This window comes from Schistocerca nitens, chromosome 9 (genome assembly GCF_023898315.1).
Source record: "Schistocerca nitens isolate TAMUIC-IGC-003100 chromosome 9, iqSchNite1.1, whole genome shotgun sequence".
Classification (NCBI taxonomy): domain Eukaryota; kingdom Metazoa; phylum Arthropoda; class Insecta; order Orthoptera; family Acrididae; genus Schistocerca; species Schistocerca nitens.
The window spans coordinates 271,479,463-271,503,685 of NC_064622.1; the positions used below are offsets into that span (position 1 = coordinate 271,479,463).

The 24,223-nt window shown below is 43.9% G+C and overlaps 1 protein-coding gene across 1 annotated transcript in view; it reads left to right on the forward strand.

Moving 5' to 3' along the window:
- Positions 1-24,223, forward strand: part of LOC126204177 (uncharacterized) — a 388,056-nt gene that overhangs the window by 238,404 nt on the left and 125,429 nt on the right. The window contains exons 4-5 of the mRNA XM_049938582.1: positions 4,673-4,923; positions 21,968-22,021. Of these exons, the coding sequence (XP_049794539.1) occupies positions 4,673-4,923; positions 21,968-22,021 (305 nt within the window). The remainder of the gene's footprint in view (positions 1-4,672; positions 4,924-21,967; positions 22,022-24,223) is intronic.

The window sequence follows — 24,223 nt, forward strand, 5'->3', positions numbered from 1 at the left end:
ATGTTTGTTACAGTCACTTAGGATGCCAATGACATCAGCGAGTCTTATCATTGATAGCCTTTCATCTTGAATTTTAATCCCCCTCTTGAAGCTTTCTTTTATTTTTGTCATTGCTCATTTGATGTACAGGTCGAACAGTAGGGGCGAAATACTGCATCCCTCTTTTACACCCTTTCTAATCCGTGCACTTCCTTCTTGTTATTCCCCTCTTATTGTTTCCTTTTGGTTCTTGTACGTATTAACTGATGTGAAGCCACCATACAACTGTTATTTATGCAATACTGAAGATATTCAGCACATTTGTCTATCTTGTGATTATTGCCACAACGTACTTTGGGACAACGTTATCCCATTTTCAAGTGCTAAAAGCATCAGATAAAACAGTCCTCCTTATATAGACAGACATATAAGGATTAGAGACGTCCTTACCTCAAAAAAATTTATGCCATTCATCCTCGTCACAACTACAAAACAAGCAGCACACACGCATCGTCTACTCAGACCATAAAATATAAAACATCACAAGCATCCACCGTTCCCGAGGTACAGTTGCAAACTGAAAGCCGCTGCCATGACATACCAATTTAGTTAAAGCCTAATGCTCAGCACCAACCATACTACTGGCTGTCATGAAATCTTTGAGAAATACCTGTCTGATCTTAGCCCACTGTAACTTAAAAGTACCTCTTCACTGCAATGTGATCGGAAATAGCATGCGAAAATCCTACGTCACTGGGTAAAATACTTTGGTGACTGCTTCTGAAGTAGGATATCGCTAAAGCGTGTCCATAAATGCCCTTTAGACACTTCATCCTCTCATTTAAGACGTCGACTCTTTCAAGGCACAATAGATCTATAGCTCCTCTAAATTTGATAGCAACCATCATTTTTCTTCAACTTTCTACACCTTCATGCTTTCCGTTATATCCCTCAACGAATACTGCTCATTCTTAAGATGCTTTGTATCAGCTGACCACCCGTTCTCTCTATTATTATGCTCTTTAAATCTACATTTAAAATTCTCCCTAGAGCTTACCACCACTTTTCTCAGAATTTCGAACATCATGGACCATTTTACACTGTCGAACGCTTTCTCCAGATCGACATATGCTATGAACGTATCTTGATTTTTCTTCAGTCTTAGTTCCATTATAAGTCGCACTTGAGAACTGTCTGTCTTGTGCCTTACCTTTCCAAAAGCGAAACTAATCCCAATTTAACGGCTCGTCAATTTTCCATTCTTCTGTACATTATTCTTGTCAGCTGCTTGTTTGCATGAGCTGTAAGTGACTGTGCGATAGTTCTAGCACTTTGTTGCTCTCTCTTTTTTCCGGAATTGCTTGGATGATACAGATATTTTTACGAAGGGCTGATAGTATGACTCCAGACTTATAAATTATGTACACAAATAGTCGCTTGGTTGCTACTTCCCCCAATAATTTCAAAAATTTCTAAGAATGTTATTCATCCCTTCTGACTTACTGGATCGCAGCTCTTCCAACGCGCTATTAAATTCTGACTCTAATACTACAACCGTACGTCTTCGATATCGACTTCCATTTCTTCCTGAGTCATGTCATCAGACAGGTCCTCCACTCATAGAGGTCTTCTTTGTACTCTTCCCACCTATCCGCTCTCTCTTCTGCAATTAACTGTGGAATTCGCATTTCCCTCCTAATGTTGTCGCCCCTGTTTTAATTTCACCGAAGGTTATTTTGACTTCTCTATTCGCTGAACCAGTCCTTTCGACGACCATTGTTTCTTAGATTTCTTCACATCTTCCCTCTAGTCATTTCGTGTTTGATTCCCTGTAACTACTACTTATTTCACTCCCAAGTGACTAATTTTTCTGTATTCCTGAATTTTTATGAACATTTTTGTACTTCCTTCTTTGGTGTATCGATTGAAGTACTTTTTCCGTTACCCACGATTTATTCACAGTTATATCTCTTGCACTTTCGCCGGCCGGAGTGGCCGTACGGTTCTAGGTGCTACAGTCTGGAACCAAGCGGCCGTTACGTTCGCAGGTTCGAATCCTGCCTCGGGCATGGATGTGTGTGTGCTGTCCTTAGGTTAGTTAGGTTTAATTAGTTCTAAGTTCTAGGCGACTGATAACCTCAGAAGTTAAGTCGCATAGTGCTCAGAGCCAACCTCTTGCACTTTTTGTGGTTGCCCTTTTTAGAGCTGTCCATTCCTCTTGAACAGAACTGCCTACCGAGCTCTCAATATCGCAGTATCTATAGCATCAGGAAACTTCAAGTGTATCTCTTCATTCCTTAGTACTTCCATATCCCAATTCTTTGCCTTAGCATTTTCATTTTCAGATTTTCTAGCTTCTCCGTGAAACCTTCCCGTCTCCTCTATATCTCTTTTGTTACGCAACCTTCCCTTCTACAATAACCTATCAAACCTTCCCTTAGGATTTCTATCTCTTGCTTAATAATAACAAATTAACTCTTCCCTTTGAAATTTATTCTCTTTCTCAATCTTCGCATACAAATTTAATTGCTGTTTATTAAAAGTGATTTTCTGATTATTTCGGCGAAAGATAGAATGTGTCGTCGTCGTGTCCCTCAGTCGTTATCTGCAATAACCCAAAACTGTTTCTTACCTTTTTTACTGTTACTGGATCACCATCTGACTGCTACATCAAACTGCGACATGAATATACTTACTCTGTTTTACTATACTTTATTAGCTGCTGGTGGGCTGTCATAATAAGTGGCTGTATTTATTACCAAAGCTGACGTTATACTTTAATAGCAAAGCTGACGTTATTCTATAATTAATTTGACTGACGTTACATAATTCATAGTTAAACTTTTTCTGTCTCTGTACATCCGTTTATAACCTCTTGTAAATCATAGCTGGTGGCTGGCAGGCACACCGCTCCTCTCAACCTCTCTCTCCAGACCTGCTACCGAATCGCTTCACTTCTCGCTTACTACTGACTTCCTAAGAACGCTAAAGTGCGGTCTCTCCCTCCAACAATGCTTTCTGGGGCAGACAATCCCTGCTACCATTGCAAAATGTATCAATGCGCGGTCTTTCCCGCTCTTTTCTTAAAATGTATCCATACTCGGTCTCTTCCGCCCTTTTTGAAGTTATATCAATGTGCGGTCTCTCCTGCCAACAATACTTTGGTGCAGACATTCCCTGCTACCACAATTATTTCCAACATGACAAATATTAATTATTCCTAGTTAATCTTATTAATAAAATATAAACATATTTCATAAATTGTGGTTTGACAGTAGATAATAGAAATATAAACGTCTTACATCCGCCAACTTCAGATTCCTGACATTTGACACCCCGACTCGTAGAACATTACTCTTTTGTTCGTTATTCAATCTTTTTCTCATTGTTACCCCTTCGTTGGCTGCGATCTCCAAGCGATCCGAGTGGTGGATTAATGTGCAATCTTTTGCCAATGGTGAGTTCAGCATGACGCTTTTTCAGTTACATGCCACATTTCCTGCGGGTTAACGTTATTTGTCTTTAACGAAGCGGTTTCCACTGCCTTCTGCATCCTCAGTTGGTGATTTTTCCGCCTTTTAGAGGCAATTTCCCACCCCAAGGGCAAGAGAGTGCTCTGAACCTCTACCTACTCCCCCTCACTCTTTGACATGGCCATTGGCACAACGAGGGTGACTTCTCATGCCGAAAATCTCCGGCCAGCTTTGTTGACGGGGTTTATAAAAAAACTTAAGCCGTGGCTGAGTTCGAACCTGGGAGCCAGGAAGTTTTTATCACTAGTCAAAGATGCTACCGCTATACCAGAGATTTTACTCTGAAGTAAAATTTACACAAACGGCAATTTTACATTTTGACTTACAAGATTAGAAATTTTTAATATTCAGGGATGATTTGCCCCAAAATCTAGCGCGGCTCGCATGAGCTGTCGTTTGGATGGCTTTTTTAGGCCAATTTGAGGCTGCTTCCCGGCTTGATAGAAGTGCTCTCTATCAATTTTTTGGTCTTGATTTCACCTACACCACAGTGGCGCATTGTAGTACGAATGGTTCAAAAGCTATGAGCACTATGGGACTTAACATCTGAGGTCATCAGTCCCCTAGGACCTAGAACTACTTAAACCTAACGAAACTAAGGACATCACACACATCCATGCCCGAGGCAGGATTCAAACCTACGACCATAGCGGTCGCGCGGTTCCAGACTGAAGCGCCTAGAACCGTTCGGCCACACCGGCCGGCTTCTTCGAGTAATATGTAGCTGGTGGCGAACAGGCACACCGCTCTGTCTCTACACACAACTTCACTGCACAGAGGTTGACACAAGAGTGTCCTATCGACAAACTACGCGCTTCTCGCCGCGCTCCCTATGTATCAATGCGCGGGCTCTCCCGCCAACTAAGAGCTTGGTGCGGATACTTCACTGTCACCATCGATATGCAAAGAACTTATGTAAATTTCACAAAACATTTTTCTTAACATTTTTCTTACACACTATAATTGTTATTTACATATTTCTTAGCTTATAAATATTTTTATAGGCCTACTTGATTTTCTATTGACATATTTCATACTTCATAGACTTCATAATGGTCCTGTGTATCAAGGTGGCACCGCAGTGTAGGAGAGCTGACTCCGTACCTGCGGCATGACGCTTTCCGCGGCTGAAACTGGTATATGTGTGTGTGTGGGTGCAGGCATCGTGCTGTGCGGCAGAAGCGAGGCGCGCCGGCCGGAGGACCGCTCGCTGGCGGTGTACGGGGCGCGCAGCGGCCGCAGCGACACCGTCTGGCAGATGGAGCTGAAGGACGGCCTGTGGACGGCCTACGTCTGCTGTTGCGACTCCACCGACCGCAGCGACGAGGGACACCCGCGCCGGCACCGCGGCCAGGACCCCAAAGAGTTCCCGCGCGCCGCCCTGCCCGACGACGACGACAACAATACTCAGGTACGGCCGCACGTGTAATTAACCGGCCTGACTTCTTATTTCATCTCGTGGTACTGCCTCTTGTAACTTAAAACAACTTACAATAACTGATAAAAGATCAGCAGCAAACAACTGGAATAGAGTGCAGACATTTGTGTATGTGTGAATTCAGGATACTTATTCCGAGGCTGTGCTCACTGACGGCCGTGGCACGTGTAGGCTATCTGTGCATGGCATGTGAATTTTTATCATGTACTTACGCAGACGATGTTTCCACGTCGATTCGTGGACTTGACCGGTGCAGATCCAAGGGCGAGCGGGGAAAAGGGGGGGGGGGAGGGGGGAGAGGGCATGCGAGGTCCTGAATATCACCCGAGGAAACAGTAGAACTCTTTGTACAAGATATAACTAAATTCCCTTTACAGACTTTCAGGACTTCTATTGAGGTCCAAGACAGTTAACTTTAACACAGTGTGAGCGACGTGGGTGCTATTCTGTCATTCTGCACAACGGATTAAACTGAGATTTACCCTTTACCCTGTGGCTCCTGCAAGATGCAATTTCCACCCCCACACTACTACAGAAGTCAGACAGACGCTCCAAACGTTCTAAAGAGAAATGCCTGAAAAACTTTCAGCAATAAATATCTTCTGGAGTCGTCCGCTGTAAGGAAATGACACAAAAATTCACAAAATTTCTTATGTAATTAGTGGGATACTTCAGTACTGGAGTAGTGCTAGTTAGTGTAACAAAAACATGAAACTAACGAAAATTATTATTTATTTTGCAAAAATTCTGAGAAATCACAATGGTACTTTTAGTTATGAATTGAACAAGTTATTTCCGGGTTCTTTTCAGAATGTGAAGTTACCTCTTAAGGATAGGATTCGCTAATGAACTTTCTATACAAAGTTTAAGATTGTTATTGACTTGGCAGAATGGCTGAGAGCCGCACCTACTCAACTTGAATAATTATCCGTTAGAATGTTGTTAGCTACAGTGGAGGTTGTAGCGTGTGAAATGCAGTGAAGTGGGGCTCGCAAGAGTTGTAGCGCACAATACCGTAAGCTGCGATGACTGCTGTCTACGCCGCACGCAGCTGACAAATAAGATAACTCTCGTTCTATCTGGATTGACCTTCGCCAATCAAACTCTCCCTACGCCTTGATGAAGTCAAGGACTCCTATTCGTCCCTAGTATAACTATTGGCGTGGTACACTGGTCAGATAACCTGTCCACCGCAATTCCACTCAAAAATTCGCTCACAGGCGTTTAACTATAACTCTGTCCGTTCACACAGCACAATAAGTGTGGTGGCCAAAACAGTGAACAGCGCTTAATCGCAAGGACTCATCATAGAGTCGCACTCCAATTCGCTCTCGACAGAGGTGCTCTCCCAGTGAAGTACTGAGGAGAGACTTGTTCCTCGATCTTTGAGTACACGTACGAGTGCACACACTCTCGTTACGTGTTCTCGCTCCAAGAGCGACAACGGAACGGCCCCTCTCCACGCCAGACGTGAAGGGGTATATCTTTCGGTCTCTTCCATTACTCCTTCAGCTCAAGGAGTCAGGAATATCGTCTGCCAATCAGCATTGCTCTTCTAAAACGGGAGAATGACGTTTCGTTTAAGGCGACCAATCCGGAAATCTGTAGCATCGGCGTTTGGTGTCTCCCTGTGAAAATCTCTGAAACTGCGTGCTATGTTTGTAAAGAATGCATAGGCTGGGCGCTCCCACACAATGTAGCGGAATTTGCTTTTAAGCCGAACACTCTTTCCTTTCACTCGGGCAAACGCTGTCTGCTCTACGGGCAGTCGCCGGCCGACGTAGATAGGTTGACTTGTTCTCTGGAGGGACCAGCCCCCTGGCGTGCAGTTTGCCTCTCCAGAACTAAAAGCCCCTGCGACCATCGTGTCTTGAATGTGTGTGTGTACGCCAGCTTCGAGTATTTCAATCTCGGTGCGCACTTGCGATTTACTAGTTATTTGCATATCGTTTACATGAATTCATGCAACACTGACTTAATGTTATCGAGTTTTGGTTCGAATGAAGCGTCTTATTGTGCGGAATATGATTGTGAGGGCGGAATATGTAAGCAATGGAGGTCAGGAGACCACAACGTCTTACAACAGGAACTAATGTCTCGAAATATACCGCTTTTCTGTTGCACGTAGAATACCACAACACACATCGCTCTCTAACAGCTGCTGCTTGTCGTCTGGTTCTGGTTCCAGTGAAGACCACCGGAGACAACACAGATATGGTACCAATTTACCATGTTACAGCATGCATGATCAGCAACCTCTGGTCCTGCAACATCCACTACAGACGTAATCCGCGCCAGTGTGTCGACCTACGGTGCCACAGGGGTATCGTATCGTAGATAAAAGATTTCATCTGGTCCCGCAGGTAGCACAGTAGAGGGTTCAAGATGGGAGAACATGCAGGCCAATCAATCAGGCCACCACGACCAAATCGTTGGTCCAGGTGATCTCAGAGCACACATGAAAAATAAGGTGGTGCGTCATCATGCTGGAACTACCTGTTTTGACGCACATGCAGCTGAACACCTTGCAGGCGCCCGTGCAGCAGGTCGTCAAGGAATCGCAAGTACGTGAGATGTGGAAGAAGAAGGTATGGCCACATCACATGTCCATCCAGGAACCCTGCCCAAATGTTTCTCAACTGCGCTGGTGCGCGCAGCGTACGGGTTTTTGTCAAACCACACATGAATGTTGTGGGAACTGAGAACACATTGCCCGGTGAACTTCCCTTCACCCGTGAATAGTATCTGCCGTGAGAAGTCGGGTTCGTCCACGCAACGGTGCAAAAATCATCTGCGGAAGTGGACTCGTCATGCAAAATCCTGTGGCTACATTGACTGTACCTTCTGGGGGTAGCAGTAGCGTAGCCGCTGCTCATGCAGAACACGCCGGTCAGTTAAGTAATGCACATTCAGTCTACGTGCTATGTATCTGGTACTGGTCGCCACGTTCTCATCCACTGTATGGCGTACAGCCTCTTCAAAATCTGGTGTGCAGCGCCGTCGTGGAACACCACAGTCGGCCCTGCTGTTGGTGAATGTACCCTTCTCCGAACGTAGCAAAGAGGGAGTGCGGAGGTCTCTGACGAACTGGAAAACGGTCCGCATACAGCTGGCGAGCAGCTCCCCCACTACCTCGAGCTTTGCCGCACAGTAAGATCACGTCGGCGTATTCCGCAAACATGATCAACAGTAACGCAATAAAAGCGAAATGTACGTACAGTTTGCACTGATATGTACTGTAGTGAGTAATTACTACTGTACAGTAGTACAGTATGAACAAAGACCACAAACAACGACAGGTATAAACGACAGGTATAAACCTCTCTGGGATGATCACAAACTCAAATAAATGTCATGCAAACAGATCTGTAGTCTGCATGGGACATCAGGTGTGATCAATGAATGACGTGCGTAGTACCCTAGTCAATGGCGACTATAAATGCGGGAGATTTGAACTTTTTTTTTCTTTTTGTTTTTTCGAGTAACGGGGAAACGGTACTCTTCCAGTCATGAGTTCCTAAGCTAAACTTATCAGCCTTAGTCTCCACTACAAGTCCTCAACATTTGTAAAATGAATGTAATTACTCTCTGTATTTACGCACATATGAATTTCTATACTCCTCAGCTAAGTCTCATAGAATAAAATATCATGAAAACTAACAGTCTGGAGAATGGTGAGGAAACCAAGAATTAGAAGCTATGTTTAAAACAAAATACTTTTTAGTTGCTTACTTGAATGGGGGACGTCTCAGGCTGATGGGCCTTCAGCTTTAATGGCAGCATTCTAGGCTGAGAATTGCACATTCAGAGGATGCTCCTACCTGCCGTCAACAACAAATCAAGCACGGTTAGTTAAGTCCACAGGTGGAACCGGCAAACTACAGGAAATTGATTAACGTAAGGCAGAAAGGGAAATAGCCTTCACCATAATAAAGCATCATCGTATCCGGTTTTGCCTTAGGCGTCGTTGCCAGTCCAAATTTCATATAGACTGCTACCGATCTTTACCGTTTTCCTCGCTTTTGTCGTGATCAAAAAATACATCCGTTTTTCTGTTTGATTTTTAGGAGTTACAGTTCCCGCGTTACAGGATACCGACCTGTAACCAGGACACGAAGATAGTGTGATCGCCACCTTGAGGTATCACAGTACACCAGCATTTCTTTTGGAGTTTTCTCCCTTAGAGGGTTGCTACGTCTATGGATCAGTTCAAAAATGGTTCAAATGGCTCTGAGCACTATGGGACTCAACTGCTGAGGTCATAAGTCCCCTAGAACTTAGAACTACTTAAACCTAACTAACCTAAGGACAACACACACATCCATGCCCGAGGCAGGATTCGAACCTGCGACCGTAGCGGTCGCGCGGTTCCAGACTGTAGCGCCAGAACCGCTCGGCCACCAGCGGCCGGCTATGGATCAGTTCCTCCAGCTTTTTCTGGGTATTCTTCCTAGTTTATCCATCAAGATTGTCCACCTAGGATGGTCGGTTTCTGTACGCCTAAGAGCCTCACCTCCTACCGTAAATTGTCAACTGTTCTGCGTCTGCCCCTGCCCAAAAGAACCGTCTGGATACGAAGGCGATGCCAGGAGGTTAAGCTCCCACTACGGTAAGACTCAGGGCTATAGCAGAATGCACAACCTCCTCGGTATGGTAAGGGGCCAACCCTCGAGGATGAAAATGAATTAATAACAACCCGATTTATCTACCGTATACGGAAATAACTAAAATAAACACAATTCTCCACATTTACACGCTCGCATAGCCATACCTGTAAGTTAAAATCGTAGCTTTCCTTAATTGTAGAAATATATGACATAAACATCACAAAAGTTTTTAGTAGAGCATATTCAACAATGACCATAATAAGAACACTTAGACGTTGAAATTTGGATTTTCATATTTTAATGGAAAAATTTGCTTCCCCTTAATGAATGTATCAATCTGTATACAGGGTGGTCCATTGATCGTGACCGGACCAAATATCTTACGAAAAAACTACAAAGAAAGAAACTTGTCTAGCTTGAAGGGGGAAAACCAGATGGCGCTATGGTTGACCCGCTAGATGGCGCTGCCATAGGTCAAACGGATATCAAAGTTTTCTTAAATAGGAACCCCCATTTTTTATTACATATTCGTGTAGTACGCAAAGAAATATGAATGTTTTAGTTGGACCACTATTTCGATTTGTGACAGATGGAGCTGAATAGTCACAAACATATGGCTCACAATTTTAAACGAACTGTTGGTAACAGGTAGATTTTTTAAATTAAAATACAGAAAGTAGGTACGCTTGAACATTTTATTTCGGTTGCTCCAATGTGATACATGAACCTTTGTGAACTTATCATTTCTGAAAACGCATGCTGTTACAGCGTGATTACCTGTAAATACCACATTAATGCAATAAATGCTCAAAATGATGTCCGTCAACTTCAATGCATTTGGCAATATGTGTAACGACATTCCTCTCAACAGCGAGTAGGTCGCCTTCCGTAATGTTTGCACATGCATTCACAATGCGCTGACGCATGTTTTCAGGCGTAGTCGGTGGATCACGGTAGCAAACATCCTTCAACTTTCCCCACAGAAAGAAATCCCGGGACGTCAGATCCGGTGAACGTGCGGGCCATGGTATGGTGCTTCGACGACCAATCTACCTGTCATGAAATATGCTACTCAATACCGCTTCAATCGCACGCGAGCCATGTGCCGGACATCCATCATATTGGAAGTACATCGCCATTCTGTCATGCAGTGAAACATCTTGTAGTAACATCGGTAGAACATTGCGTAGGAAATCAGCATACATTGCACCATTTAGATAGCCATCGATAAAATGGGGGCCAATTATCCTTTCTCCCATAATGCCGCACCATACGTTAACCCACCAAGTTTGCTGATGCTCCACTTGTCGCAGCCATCGTGGATTTTCCGTTGCCCAATAGTGCATATTATGCCGGTTTACGTTACCGCTATTGGTGAATGACGCTTCGTCGCTAAATAGAACGCGTGCAAAAAATCTGTCATCGTCCCGTAATTTCCCTAGTGCCCAGTGGCAGAACTGTACACGACGTTCAAAGTCGTCGCCATACAATTCCTGGTGCATAGAAATATGGTACGGGTCAATCGATGTTGACGTAGCATTCTCAACACCGACGTTTTTGAGATTCCCGACTCTCGCGCAATTTGTCTGCTACTGATGTGCGGATTAGCCGCGACAGCAGCTAAAACACCTACTTGGGCATCGTGATTTGTTGCAGGTCGTGGTTGACGTTTGACATGTGGCTGAACACTTCCTGTTTCCTTAAATAACGTATGTATCCGGCGAACGGTCCGGACACTTGAATGATGTCGTCCAGGATACCGAGCAGCATACATAGCACACAGCCGTTGGGCATTTTAATCACAATAGCCATACATCAACACGATATCGACCTTTTGCGCAATTGGTAAACGGTCCATTTTAACACGGGAAATGTATCACGAAGCAAATACCGTCCGCACTGGCGGAATGTTACGTGATACCATGTACATATACGTTTGTGACTATTGCAGCGCCATCTATCACAAAGCGAAAAAAGTGGTCCAACAAAACCATTCATATTTCTTTACGTACTACACGAATATGTAATAAAAATAAGGGTTCTTATTTTAAAAAAAAGACGCTCTTGATATCCGTCGACCTATGGCAGCGCCATCTAGTGGGCCAACCATAGCGCCATCTGGTTTCCCCCAAGCTAGACGAGTTTCGTTCTTAGTAGTTTTTTCGTTTGATGCTTATTTCGTGAGATATTTAGAGCGGTCGCTACCAATGGGCCACCCTGTATAGAAGTTCCTAACCATGGCCAATTTTATGATGCAATACAATAAATAGGTTATCATCAAAAATAACTAATGACGACCGGGGAGGTACCTTTACTAAAAAAAAACGACACACCATAAAGAAATTTTCCGGATGGGACCGAAATCTCAATTTGTGAGATATCTGGCGTAGACGTACCGCTATGCTGCATGGGTGCCTCAGATGACAACCAAAGGGGTTCTGACATGAAAAAAAAAAAAATGGCATCCACACTGTCACTTCTGGTGGTCAGTGTTTAAGGTGGGCGACACTCAGGTTGGTATTCCACCGCTGTTCAGGGTGTATCCAGACTCATCTTCGCTGGTCGTCGGGGCTCAGTGCGCAGCGGGACTCGTCACCGAAGACAGTTCTATTCCAGTCAATGAGATTTCAGGCCGCAGACATCTGCATACGCCCAGGGATACCAACCTGACTGTCGCCCGCCATACGATCCGACAACCAAGACTGGTGGTCTGTGGCACCATCGACAGTATTCTACGCCACGTTTTGTTTCCCTTCATGACACGCCATCCTGGGCTTACGTTTCAGCAAGATAATACCCGCCCACCTACGGCGACAGTTTCTAGTGCTTGTCTTCGAGCTTGCCAGACACTGTGTTGGTCAGCATAGTCGGCAGATCTGTCCCCAGCTGAGAACGTTTGGAGCATTATGGGCTTGGCCCTCGAACCAGCTCGGGATTCTGACCATCTAACGCGCCAATTGGACAGAATATGTCACGATATCCCACGGGAGGACATCCAGCAACACTGTCAATCAATGCCAATCCCAGTAACTGCTTGCTTAAGAGTCAGAGGTGGGCCAACGCGTTCTTGGCTTGCTCAATTTGCGAAACTTTTTCTCTCGAATGAATCATACAATTTTTCTAAAATTATAATAATTTGTTTGTCTGTTCATCTAAATCAGATCTACCGTACTCTATCGCATTCGGATAATTCCTTCGTGGAGCGTCTTTTTTGTGTTAGAGTGTAGTTGATATGGGCAGCGATAAAATATAGATTTTGTTTCTTTTTACTTGCGGCACATTAATTATTGTCTTTGCCACTGCTACGAATAGTTTATTCGCATCAACGTTCGAGGTGAAGAGAATAGTACATTGCATCACATTTTTTTATTACTAACATTTTGTATTATTAATATAATTATACAGTAGTCGCACAAACTTCACTGTTCGTCAGCTACGTCGTTAAGTGTTTCTCACTGAGTCAGTTCACAACAACATAACTATATCACTTAGCTTGTGAGTCCTCTGAACCAAAATTTTGTCACTAATTCGTGATGACAAGCAGGGATAACATATGAGAAACTAAGTTAGTAAAATCGTGAACATAATTGAGTTTTTCAAAGACAAACATTCAGACGTAATGTAGTTAATTAATTAATCTAGTAGTTCAGTCATTAAAGATCTTTAACGATGGTTTACGAAACTCCGTATTGGCATCGGCAACAGAATAAACGTTTACAAGAAATATTTTAGTATTAAGCAAACAATCTTAATCGCGTTTTTTATTTAACCGGTCGGCGCTAAATAAATAAAAAAACGCGATTAAGACTGTTTTCTTAATACTAAGTTAATTTATACTAATCGCTGTTACTCCATAACCATGTTGTCTAAACATCTACAAGAAATATATTCATTACAGAATTGTTACAAGGTTTTTATACACCGTTACGAGAGTTATTAGCACTGTGATGCTCTGGACCTTACGAAGTGTTCCACAACAATTTTCTTAGCCAACATTTACTCTCATTAGTGTTGAAGCATCACCATTTTCTTTCAGCACATGCAGCCTAGGTAGGAGAAGTACATCTCAGCATTCGTCTACGGCCTCTAAGAAAACCTACTTAAACTTCGAGTGAGATGTTCTTAATTCCCGCATTGCTGCTTATATTACATAGGACTGTGTGGCACACTACAGGACGGATCAACAAGCCAGTGGGATATTCGTTTGTAAAGACGAGGTCTACACAAAACAGTCTGAGAGGGAGTGGGGTGTCCAAAACAACGTGGACTCGGAAAGATGAACATTAAAGACTTCAGATCAGATCGTATGACGGGCATTAGGTAAGGAAAATGTACTGATCTTCCTGGATTTGAGTAGAGTTAGTACCAACTGAGGACCTGCTGTGGGCAGAGGTATCGACACGGACAAAATACACGTGACGACTTAACAGAACTCGAGCCAATACAACCGCGTCCTTGTGATATTCGAGCGTGAATCTTGTTAAAATTCTTCAGTTTTACAGATTAATCACTAAAATTCACACAGCCAATAACTGAGTTCTGTTTTGAAACGATGTTTTTGTTTAATTCGTTCGGCTACCAGTTCACTTTTCAAATTCCTCCGCGCTGTGGATGGGCGACACTTCGGAGCGTAATTGCGACGCAGTCACTTCCAGATAAAAATGTTAATTCTTTATTATTAGAAGATCGAGGACAATACGAGAACATTGGAGATACCCAGTGGCGGTAATGCGAAATCCGCGCTGCTCTAGTGGGACGTCACTGTTACGTCACAAGGACAGAACGTCCAGTCCACCTACTCAGGCGTTCACGTCGCAATAGTTCTAAAACCTCTTTATTTAGGGCTTTAAATATTTACATTTTCCGGAACCCTCTTGTAGCATCACCGGAATTCACTAAAGACGGTGCCCTGAGACCAGGGTTGTCATGTGTTTGGCGATTTCTCACGTACCTCGTAACAACAAGGTGCTCACTGGATTTGGCTTATAATTAGCAGTGTTTCTTTGCACTCAAAGGAAAGAATTTCACACGCTCGACTGGGAACGTGTCCACATTTTGTTCGTTTAACGTAAATTATTTCTCCGTGCATCGACATTAGTATCTGAATTAATGGTATGGACAACATAATTTATATTACATAGCTCACACTCTCTGTAAAAGTTTCTCAAGTGTTGGCTGTTGATAACGTTTATACAGCAGTTGGTTCACTATTCACTAAAGAATTATGTTATTCAAAATATAGAAGGATGCTATACGAATACCTCAAGGACTGCGTTTTTGAAACTAAGTGAATGAATAACAAGTCAAGAAATTAAGTGAGATTGTGCCAAGAACTGAACGTGATAGACCTCTATATCACGTTCAGTTGTTGGCATAATCTCAATATCTTGACTTGTTATTCATTCACTTAGTTTCACAAACGCATTCCTTGAGATATTCATGGACTGCGACAGATAGATATGCTCAGGGGTGCCTCACACAGAGCATCCCAAGTGCCCCTGAGAGCTGCAACAAGAATCGCTCCTCGGTTTTTGGCAAGATCAACGTGAAATTTTTTCAAGGTCATTGACTTTATTTATGACAATACAGAGTTAAAGCACCTACAACATTCACATTCCCACACACCGTCACCTTTACACGTACATAAATCGCCACTGACTTATCAACCTTACGATGATTGTAAGTCGAAGCAACAAGAGACATACTAGAACTAAGGTAATATATACCAATATCCCTATTAGACACCTCACTAATCTGAAGAATACGAACAGCTAATAACGTCACGTGCATTGAAACTCTCCAGACTACCGATGCTTACGACAGAACCACAACGAACAATAGCCAAGGTAATCCAACTGCAGCCATGTGAAACAGCTTCATTATTCGCATCTACATCTACATGATTACTCTGCAATTCACATTTAAGTGCTTGGCAGAGGGTTCATCGAACCACAATCATACAATCTCCCTACCGTTCCACTCCCGAACAGCGCGCGCGAAAAACGAACACCTAAACCTTTCTGTTCGAGCTCTGATTTCTCTTATTTTATTTTGATGATCATTCCTACCTATGTAGGTTGGGCTCAACAAAATATTTTCGCATTCGGAAGAGAAAGTTGGTGACTGAAATTTCGTAAATAGATCTCGCCGTGACGAAAAACGTCTTTGCTTGAATGACTTCCATCCCAACTCGCGTATCATATCTGCCACACTCTCACCTCTATTACGCGATAATACAAAACGAGCTGCCCTTTTTTGCACCCTTTCGATGTCCTCCGTCAATCCCACCTGGTAAGGATCCCGCACCGCGCAGCAATATTCTAACAGAGGACGAACGAGTGTAGTGCAAGCTGTCTCTTTAGTGGACTTGTTGCATCTTCTAAGTGTCCTGCCAATGAAACGCAACCTTTGGCTCGCCTTCCCCACAATATTATATATGTGGTCTTTCCAACTGAAGTTATTCGTAATTTTTACACCCAGGTACTTAGTTGAATTGACAGCCTTGAGAATTGTACTATTTATCGAGTAATCGAATTCCAACGGATTTCTTTTGGAACTCGTGTGGATCACCTCACACTTATCGTTATTTAGCGTCAACTGCCACCTGCCACACCATACAGCAATCTTTTCTAAATCGCTTTGCAACTGATACTGGTCTTCGGATGACCTTACTAGACTGTAAATTACAGCATCATCTGCGAACAACCTAAGAGAACTGCTCAGATTGTCACCCATGTCATTTATATAGATCAGGAACAGCAGAGGTCCCAGGACGCTTCCCTGGGGAACACCTGATATCACTTCAGTTTTACTCGATGATTTGCCGTCTACTGCAAAAGCAAAAGTAAAGTTCACTACTACTCCTACAAAAACAGAAGGACCATCGAAAACATTTTGGACCCATGCGGCTTAACAACTGTTTCTTTTATAATGTCTACTACTTCATCAACAGTAGCGCGTGAGTATCCACCCGTCCTTTAACGCCACATGTCGTGAGTCGTTCAGTGCAGTTGCCTGTGCAGTAGCCCGATCCCCTTGAAACTGCGTCACGTAATGCAAGTAACCCTCTTGAATTAAATAGGCACGAAATTTCCTTCCTCACTATAATCTCACTGTCGACCTGAACCGTACTACTAACCAACTTAATAAACATATCACCCCTAATAGTTATAGTTATTAGTCTGCAGAAGAATCAAATACTGATGTAAAGTTGTTCAGTGCACTGCACTTAGGCATAAATAGAAATATCTGTACTTACACCCTTCACCCCCTGTATAATGTACACATTTCCAAGCTTTGTTCAATAAAATCCTGCTCATTGTGTGACCACGGGCTGCGTCCTAAGACTACCAACAATTCGGCTGCTCTCGCAGGCGGTCTCCATCAAGATAACTGCTAGTGACTGCAGATACATAAAGCTACAAAAGCTTTAAAAGTGGGTTTCTTCTTCTTCCCCTACCAGTCCTCCTGTTCTTTAGCGTGTTAGTATTTCACAACCATTACTCAATATTTCACAGCCACTATTAAACAAGGAGATTTATAGCTTCAAGACTTTCGTATCTTCTACAGTTTCGGCGAATAGCGCCTCGTGGTGGCCTTTAACCTCCCTGCCAGTAGGGAGCTGGTAATTTGGGTTTATGGAGCACCTGCAGATCGCGTGCTATGCGGTCGGAATCCGACACGTGAGCGCCGTATATCATCGGGCCGGGCGGATCCTCGCGTGCCACAGAAATTGCCTCGTCGCTATCCCAGCTCTCACTCCCCGCACCTCAAGTTCTTGCCGAGGCTATCGACAGCACTTGTGATGCTTCCCTCACGGTTCAGTTTCCAGCTGCGTGTACGGTGTTAACTAGGCAGCCGTAATACGGTGGGCAGTTCGTAATTATCTCTTTCCAGCATGGATATCACAGGTTAGTGATATTTCCCACTCTCCGTGTGGTATGCAGGGCGCATCTACCTGCAAACATACACTGTTCAGCCAGACCATTATGGCCAGCGATCTACTGTCGATAGGCGACAGCAGCGTCACCTGGCAAGCAATGACTGCTAGTGAGACACACGCATATACAGGGTGTTACAAAAAGGTACGGCCAAACTTTCAGGAAACATTCCTCACACACAAAGAAAGAAAATATGTTATGTGGACATGTGTCCGGAAGCGCTTACTTTCCATGTTAGAGCTCATTTTATTATTTCTCTTCAAATCACATTAATCATGGAATGGAAACACACAGCAACAGAACGTACCAGCGTGACTTCAAACACTTTCTTACAGGAAATGTTCAAAATGTCCTCCGTTAGCGAGGATACATGCATCCACCCTCCGTCGCATGGAATCCTTGGTGCGCTGATGAAGCCATGGAGAATGGCGTATTGTATCACAGCCGTCCACAATACGAGCACGAAGAGTCTCTACATTTGGTACCGGGTTTGCGTAGACAAGAGCTTTCAAATGCCCCCATAAATGAAAGTCAAGAGGGTTGAGGTCAGGAGAGCGTGGAAGCCATGGAATTGGTCCGCCTCTACCAATCCATCGGTCACCGAATCTGTTGTTGAGAAGCGGACGAACACTTCGACTGAAACGTGCAGGAGCTCCATCGTGCATGAACCACACGTTGTGTCGTACTTGTAAAGGCACATGTTCTAGCAGCACAGGTAGAGTATCCCGTATGAAATCATGATAACGTGCTCCATTGAGCGTAGATGGAAGAACATGGGGCCCAATCAAGACATCACCAACAATGACTGCCCAAACGTTCACAGAAAATGTGTGTTGATGACGTGATTGCACAATTGCGTGCGGATTGTCGTCAGCCCACACATGTTGATTGTGAAAATTTACAATTTGATCACGTTAGAATGAAGCCTCATCCGTAAAGAGAACATTTGCACTGAAATGAGGATTGACACATTGTTGGATGAACCATTCGCAGAAGTGTACCCGTGGAGGCCAATCAGCTGCTGATAGTGCCTGCACACGTTGTACATGGTACGGAAACAACTGGTTCTCCCGTAGCACTCTCCATACAGTGACGTGGTCAAAGTTACCTTGTACAGCAGCAACTTCTCTGGCGCTGACATTAGTGTTATCGTCAACTGCACGAAGAATTTCCTCGTCCATTGCAGGTGTCCTCGTCGTTCTAGGTCTTCCCCAGTCGCGAGTCATAGGCTGGAATGTTCCGTGCTCCCTAAGACGCCGATCAATTGCTTCGAACGTCTTCCTGTCGGGACACCTTCGTTCTGGAAATCTGTCTCGATACAAACGAGCGCGCCACGGCTATTGCCCCGTGCTAATCCATACATCAAACGGGCATCTGCCAACTCCGCATTTGTAAACATTGCACTGACAGCAAAACCACGTTCGTGATGAACACTAACCTGTTGATGCTACGTACTGATGTGCTTGATGCTAGTACTGTAGAGCAATGAGTCGCATGTCAACAGAAGCCATTACCTTCCTTGAATTGGGCCAACTGGCGGTGAATCGAGGATGCACAGTACATACTGACGAAACTAAAATGAGCTCTAACATGGAAATTAAGCGTTTCCGGACACATGTCCACATAACATCTTTTCTTTATTTGTGTGTGAGGAATGTTTCCTGAAAGCTTGGCCTTATTTTTTTGTAACACCCTGTATTGTTTGTGCTATCACTGAGCGTGTTGTCCATGTATAGAATGGGGAAGGCGCGCGATCAATCCGAGTTTGACGGAAGGCAGATCGTGAAGGCTCGGAGGTTCGGCACGTTCATTTAGGAAACTGCACGCCTTGTTGGGTGTTGGAGGAGTGCTGTGGTGTGTGTCTCCAACACGTGGTGAAACTAAAGTGAAGCCCCGTTCAGACGTCGTGAGGATGGGCAGCCACCCCTCGTTACATGCGTCCCACGTTGTAGGCTCGCCAATTGGTAAACCAGGAGATGCAGTGAACTGTGGTGGAACCAACAACAGACTTTAATACTGAGCAGAGTTGAAATATGTCTGAATACACAGTGCACCGAAGATTCCTAACGATGGGCCTCCGAAGCCGACACTCATGCAGATGCTAATGTTAACACCACTACATCTGCAACTACGACTGAAATGGGCACGTGACATCAGCCTTGTACGTCGGCGCAGTGTCAGAGAGTTGTCTGATAAATTCATCATGGCAATGGGAGGGCGCTAATCCGGCGTCATCCGGGAAAGAGCTCCTTGACGTCTCTACGGCGGCACCGGGACAAACTAGCGGCGGTTCCATTGTGCTATGGGGGACATTCACGTGGATGTCCATGGGCCCAGTGGAGCTCGTCCAAGCCCCATGACGGCGAAGGAGTATTGTACATAAGTTGTAGACCACGTAATCCCTTCGTTAGGTTCATGTTTCCCGACGACGGTGGCGTTTTTCAACAAGATAATGCACCACGTCACAAGACCAGGTGTGCGATCGAATGGTTCGAGGAACACAGTGGCGAGTTGCAACTGATGTGCTGGCCCCCTAATTCGCCAGATGTGAACGCTGTCGAACACATCTGAGGTGTGATTAAATGTGACATCAGAGCTCGTCGGACACCTCCCCGGAATGTACGGGAATTGGAGGACTTGTGTGTGCAGACGTGGTCACGACTCCCTCTAGCTATCTACCAAGGCCCCATTGCCTCCATGCCACGAAGCGTTGCCGCTGCTATCCGTGCCAGAGGAGGACAAAAAAATGGCTCTGAGCACTATGGGACTTAATATCTAAGGTCATCAGTCCCCTAGAACTTAGAACTACTTAAACCTAACTAACCTACGGACATCACACACATCCATGCCCGATGTAGGATTCGAACCTGCGACCGTAGCGGTCTCGCGGTTGCAGACTGAAGCGCCTAGAACCGCTGGCTGCCAGAGGTGGACATACCACCTATTAGGTAGGAGGTCATAATGTTCTAAAAAATGGTTCAAATGGCTCTGAGCAACTGACTGGTCGACAACGACGACCGAGAGGTAATAGCAGTCCAGCGAAGATAATACGGCAGGCTTATATCGATAAGCACTGCTGCTGCCGCTCACGGGCAGGCAAAGCAGCAACTCAGTGACACCAGTAATTGAAGATAACATAACGAGGTGACAGTACGGCAAAAACAGGGCGTTAAGTAAGAGATGGCACGAACACGAGCCACGCACGGCTTTCAAACGAACTAAGCCATTAACCAATTTAGAGAAACAATGGATGGCGGAATGGCGAATTTAATTATCGACTGGTTCAGTTTGCTAGGAACTGAGCCACATTGTTTGGTCTTGTAGAAGGAACTGTCCTAAGATTCACATGAACTGACCTACGGAAACCACGAGAAACAAAATCGTTATGACTGGACCCGAATTTTGGCTCCTTTCCACACCTATACGAGTCTTCTGGTCACATAGGTTGGTCAATTAGGTCACTAATCACAGCGATATCCCTGAAGCAAAGTATCGAAACAAGATATCTAACTTCAGAACCGTTCCGAATTAACACTCACATCAAATTATTCGGCACGACTGAAATTTCTCCCTCACTTTCAAAATATATATGCGACTTATTTCTGTATTACTATTTTTGAGACAGTGAAACCTCTTGCCCGCCACACCCCAAGCACTGGGCGCTGTAGGAGCAGTGCATTATCTGTACAAGCTGTAATTAACCTTTCTGCTCCCGTGTTTTTTCCCAGAAAGCTTCACAATTCAGAGAGTGAATACCAGTCAACATACTCATAGATTGTAGAATGCTACAAATATAGATTTGTCTTTTATCAACCTAAGAAAAATCGTAGGTGAACATCTGTATTGTTGCCGGGATACGCGTATCTAGGGGTCACACGTAATTCTAATTACATTCCGTTATGCAGTGATGTCCTTTTACATTGCTGTGAAGCTACCGTGGAATAATATCCCACTGGATTTTAATGAATGAAATTACATAAAATATATTTCTATACCCTATGCGTTAGAAGTGATTCTTATGGTAAAATTAGAACAACTTAAGGGTCTGATCACATCTATTGAATGTTTTTTTTCATCTGATCAGATCTGCTGAATGTTTTATTTTTCCATCTGATCAGATCTACTGAATGTGTTTTTTTTTCATTGTAATCTTCATCAATTCGTATATGAAGGACTCAATAGTGACTATCCTAATTAAACTTTATTGTCGTTACAGTAAATGGTGAAACTGTTTTCTAGAAGCTGTATCGTACTATCAGTTACGCAGAACACGTTCAAAATCCAACAGAAGACTTGAACACAAATGTGTGGTGGCTGCTGCTGGGCGGTGGTACTGTTTGATCATAAAACTTAAAACCTTGTGTTCCGCCTTACGGCAGGTCTTGTCATGGGGGAAGCCTCGTCAGAGAGGTCCACCGCATGAGCGTCTAGGGAAGTGATTCCAGTGGTGGTTTCCCGTTGCCTTCCACCGATGATGATGAAATTATAATGAAGACAACACAATACCCAGTCCTTGAGCGGAGAAAATCCCCGACCCAGCCGGGAATCGAACCCGGGCCCCTTGGTATGACAGACAAGCACGCTGACCACTCAGCTATCAGGGCGAACTTGATCGTAAAGACTGGTAGTAATTAATCCCCACCCACTACTTGTCCCATATCCCCCACGTTCTGACAAGTAACGGTAGGGGACCAGGAACGCAAGTGCACGGTGCAGTGGCATGTGCCTTGTCAGTCCTCTGATATTGTAACGGTGCAGGAATTACCCCTCGCGTGGTTTACCTCACTTCGTCAACTGTAGCGCCTCCCCGTGGCGTAGATTGCTACCATGATACTGCTACATGTAATAAAGGAAGTACCGACCACGCTGAGCATTTTCTGCCACTTAATTTATTTATGTCTCTCCCGTCTATTCGCGATTATAAAAGATAACGTGAACCACCGATCGTTATCGGTCTGTATGCTGGCAGTGCAAACTGTGGGTGGGAAGAGAGGAGGAGCAAAGCTGTCGATTGTTGCCAAACAGCCTGTACACATTCCTTCTATCTACAACCAAAATTTGCAGTATCCTGCACTATTGTTTCCCAAACAACATTATTGAAAGTGGGTTATATCTTATCTAAGGATTACTAATCAGTTTCGGTTCTACACACACATTTCGCAAGAAGGTACTTGTATTAACTGTGTGTTGTTGCAAGATGGAATCCCAGCATGGCATAGACTAGCTTATCCTAGTGTTGCAAAATTTGCTTAATTCGGAGCACGTATTATTCACTCGTACGGGATGCATTAACAAACTGCATTAAGTCAATCGATTTCATCACAGAAATTATGTGTAGAAAGTTATTAGTAGCTTTTAAAGAGCCGCTTCTTTAGCTAGAAGTACACGAGGTGCCGTTACACAGTGAATGAACGGTTGGAACGAAGAGGGGGACCTAAATGCTTACACTCATTATGACAGCCAATGTGGATCTAGCACACTGCTATGATTTGTTGGAATTGACTATCGACAGTGATTTGGAATTCTTTAACGAACACTTGTAGCGCAGGTGTTTGAAGAAAATATGCTTAATAGTAACAAAAGAAAAAAGTTTTAATAAAATCAAAGGCAGTAAACATTAATAGTTAATTAATGAAATAACCAACTTAAGCACTAATGGAGTTTTTTCGGTACATTATCACCACATCCACTATACTTGCCGATATTTATAAGGCGTCATTATAGCATTCCGCACACAAGAGAGAATTACTGTGGTCTCTCAACAGATGCTAAATACGGCTTTTAACTAATTCTGCATCCTCATTAACAGAAAGTACTCTGAAATAATCAACATATCTTGACCATGTTTTAATAACACAACAATCAAAAATCATTTTTGTCCATTACTTATATATAAACTACATGACTCGATATTAATTTGGATAAGGAAGCATTACACGACGAAACAAAGTGAGAGTCTGTCTGTAGAGGACTCACTTGGTCAAATGAATATGTATACACCACACATTAATACGTGGTATTACTTCGTAGAGCATACAAGGAAGTGAAAGCCGAAAAAGTCTTGCGAGACATTCGTCACTGCCTGATGTTAACCTCTTTAATTTAGGTATGATGAGACGGAGAAAGTAATCACTGTGGCGGCTGCGATGAGGAAACATTCACGTAAAATACTGCAGCTGTGTGAGGCGTTCGCGTGCTTGCAATAGAAGGAGCGAGGGGGTCCAGGAAGAGTGGCGCTTCGAAAAGGGAGGACATGTTGGCTGGCCACAAAGTTTTCCATTTGGATCAGTGGACTACTTTCCGAGGGCCCACGGGAAGAATTTAGTTTATTGCAAACAGTTAGAGACGAATCTTGTGGCTTTTGTATCTGCGGGTTCCGAAACTGTTAGCCAGGTGCACGAAATTTTAGGTGAAGTGCGGCAGGCACTGCTCGACAGATGCGCATGGTGTCTGAATCCTGATAGTCGACTGGTGAGCCAGTACTGCTATGACACATCTGCCTGTTGCATAAAGGATATTTGCCTGTTCACTGTGATTTGAAATGTGTCATTATATTTATAAACATTCTGCATCCCTTCGTTTCCAAGAGTTCCGGAACCTATACAGAAAATTGGAATAGAAATCCGCGTAAACATCATTTCCGCCCTCTTTATTGTTCATGAAATCCACACATTCTATGTTGTACCCTATACAACTAGACCCTCAGAGGTGATGGTTCAGATTTCT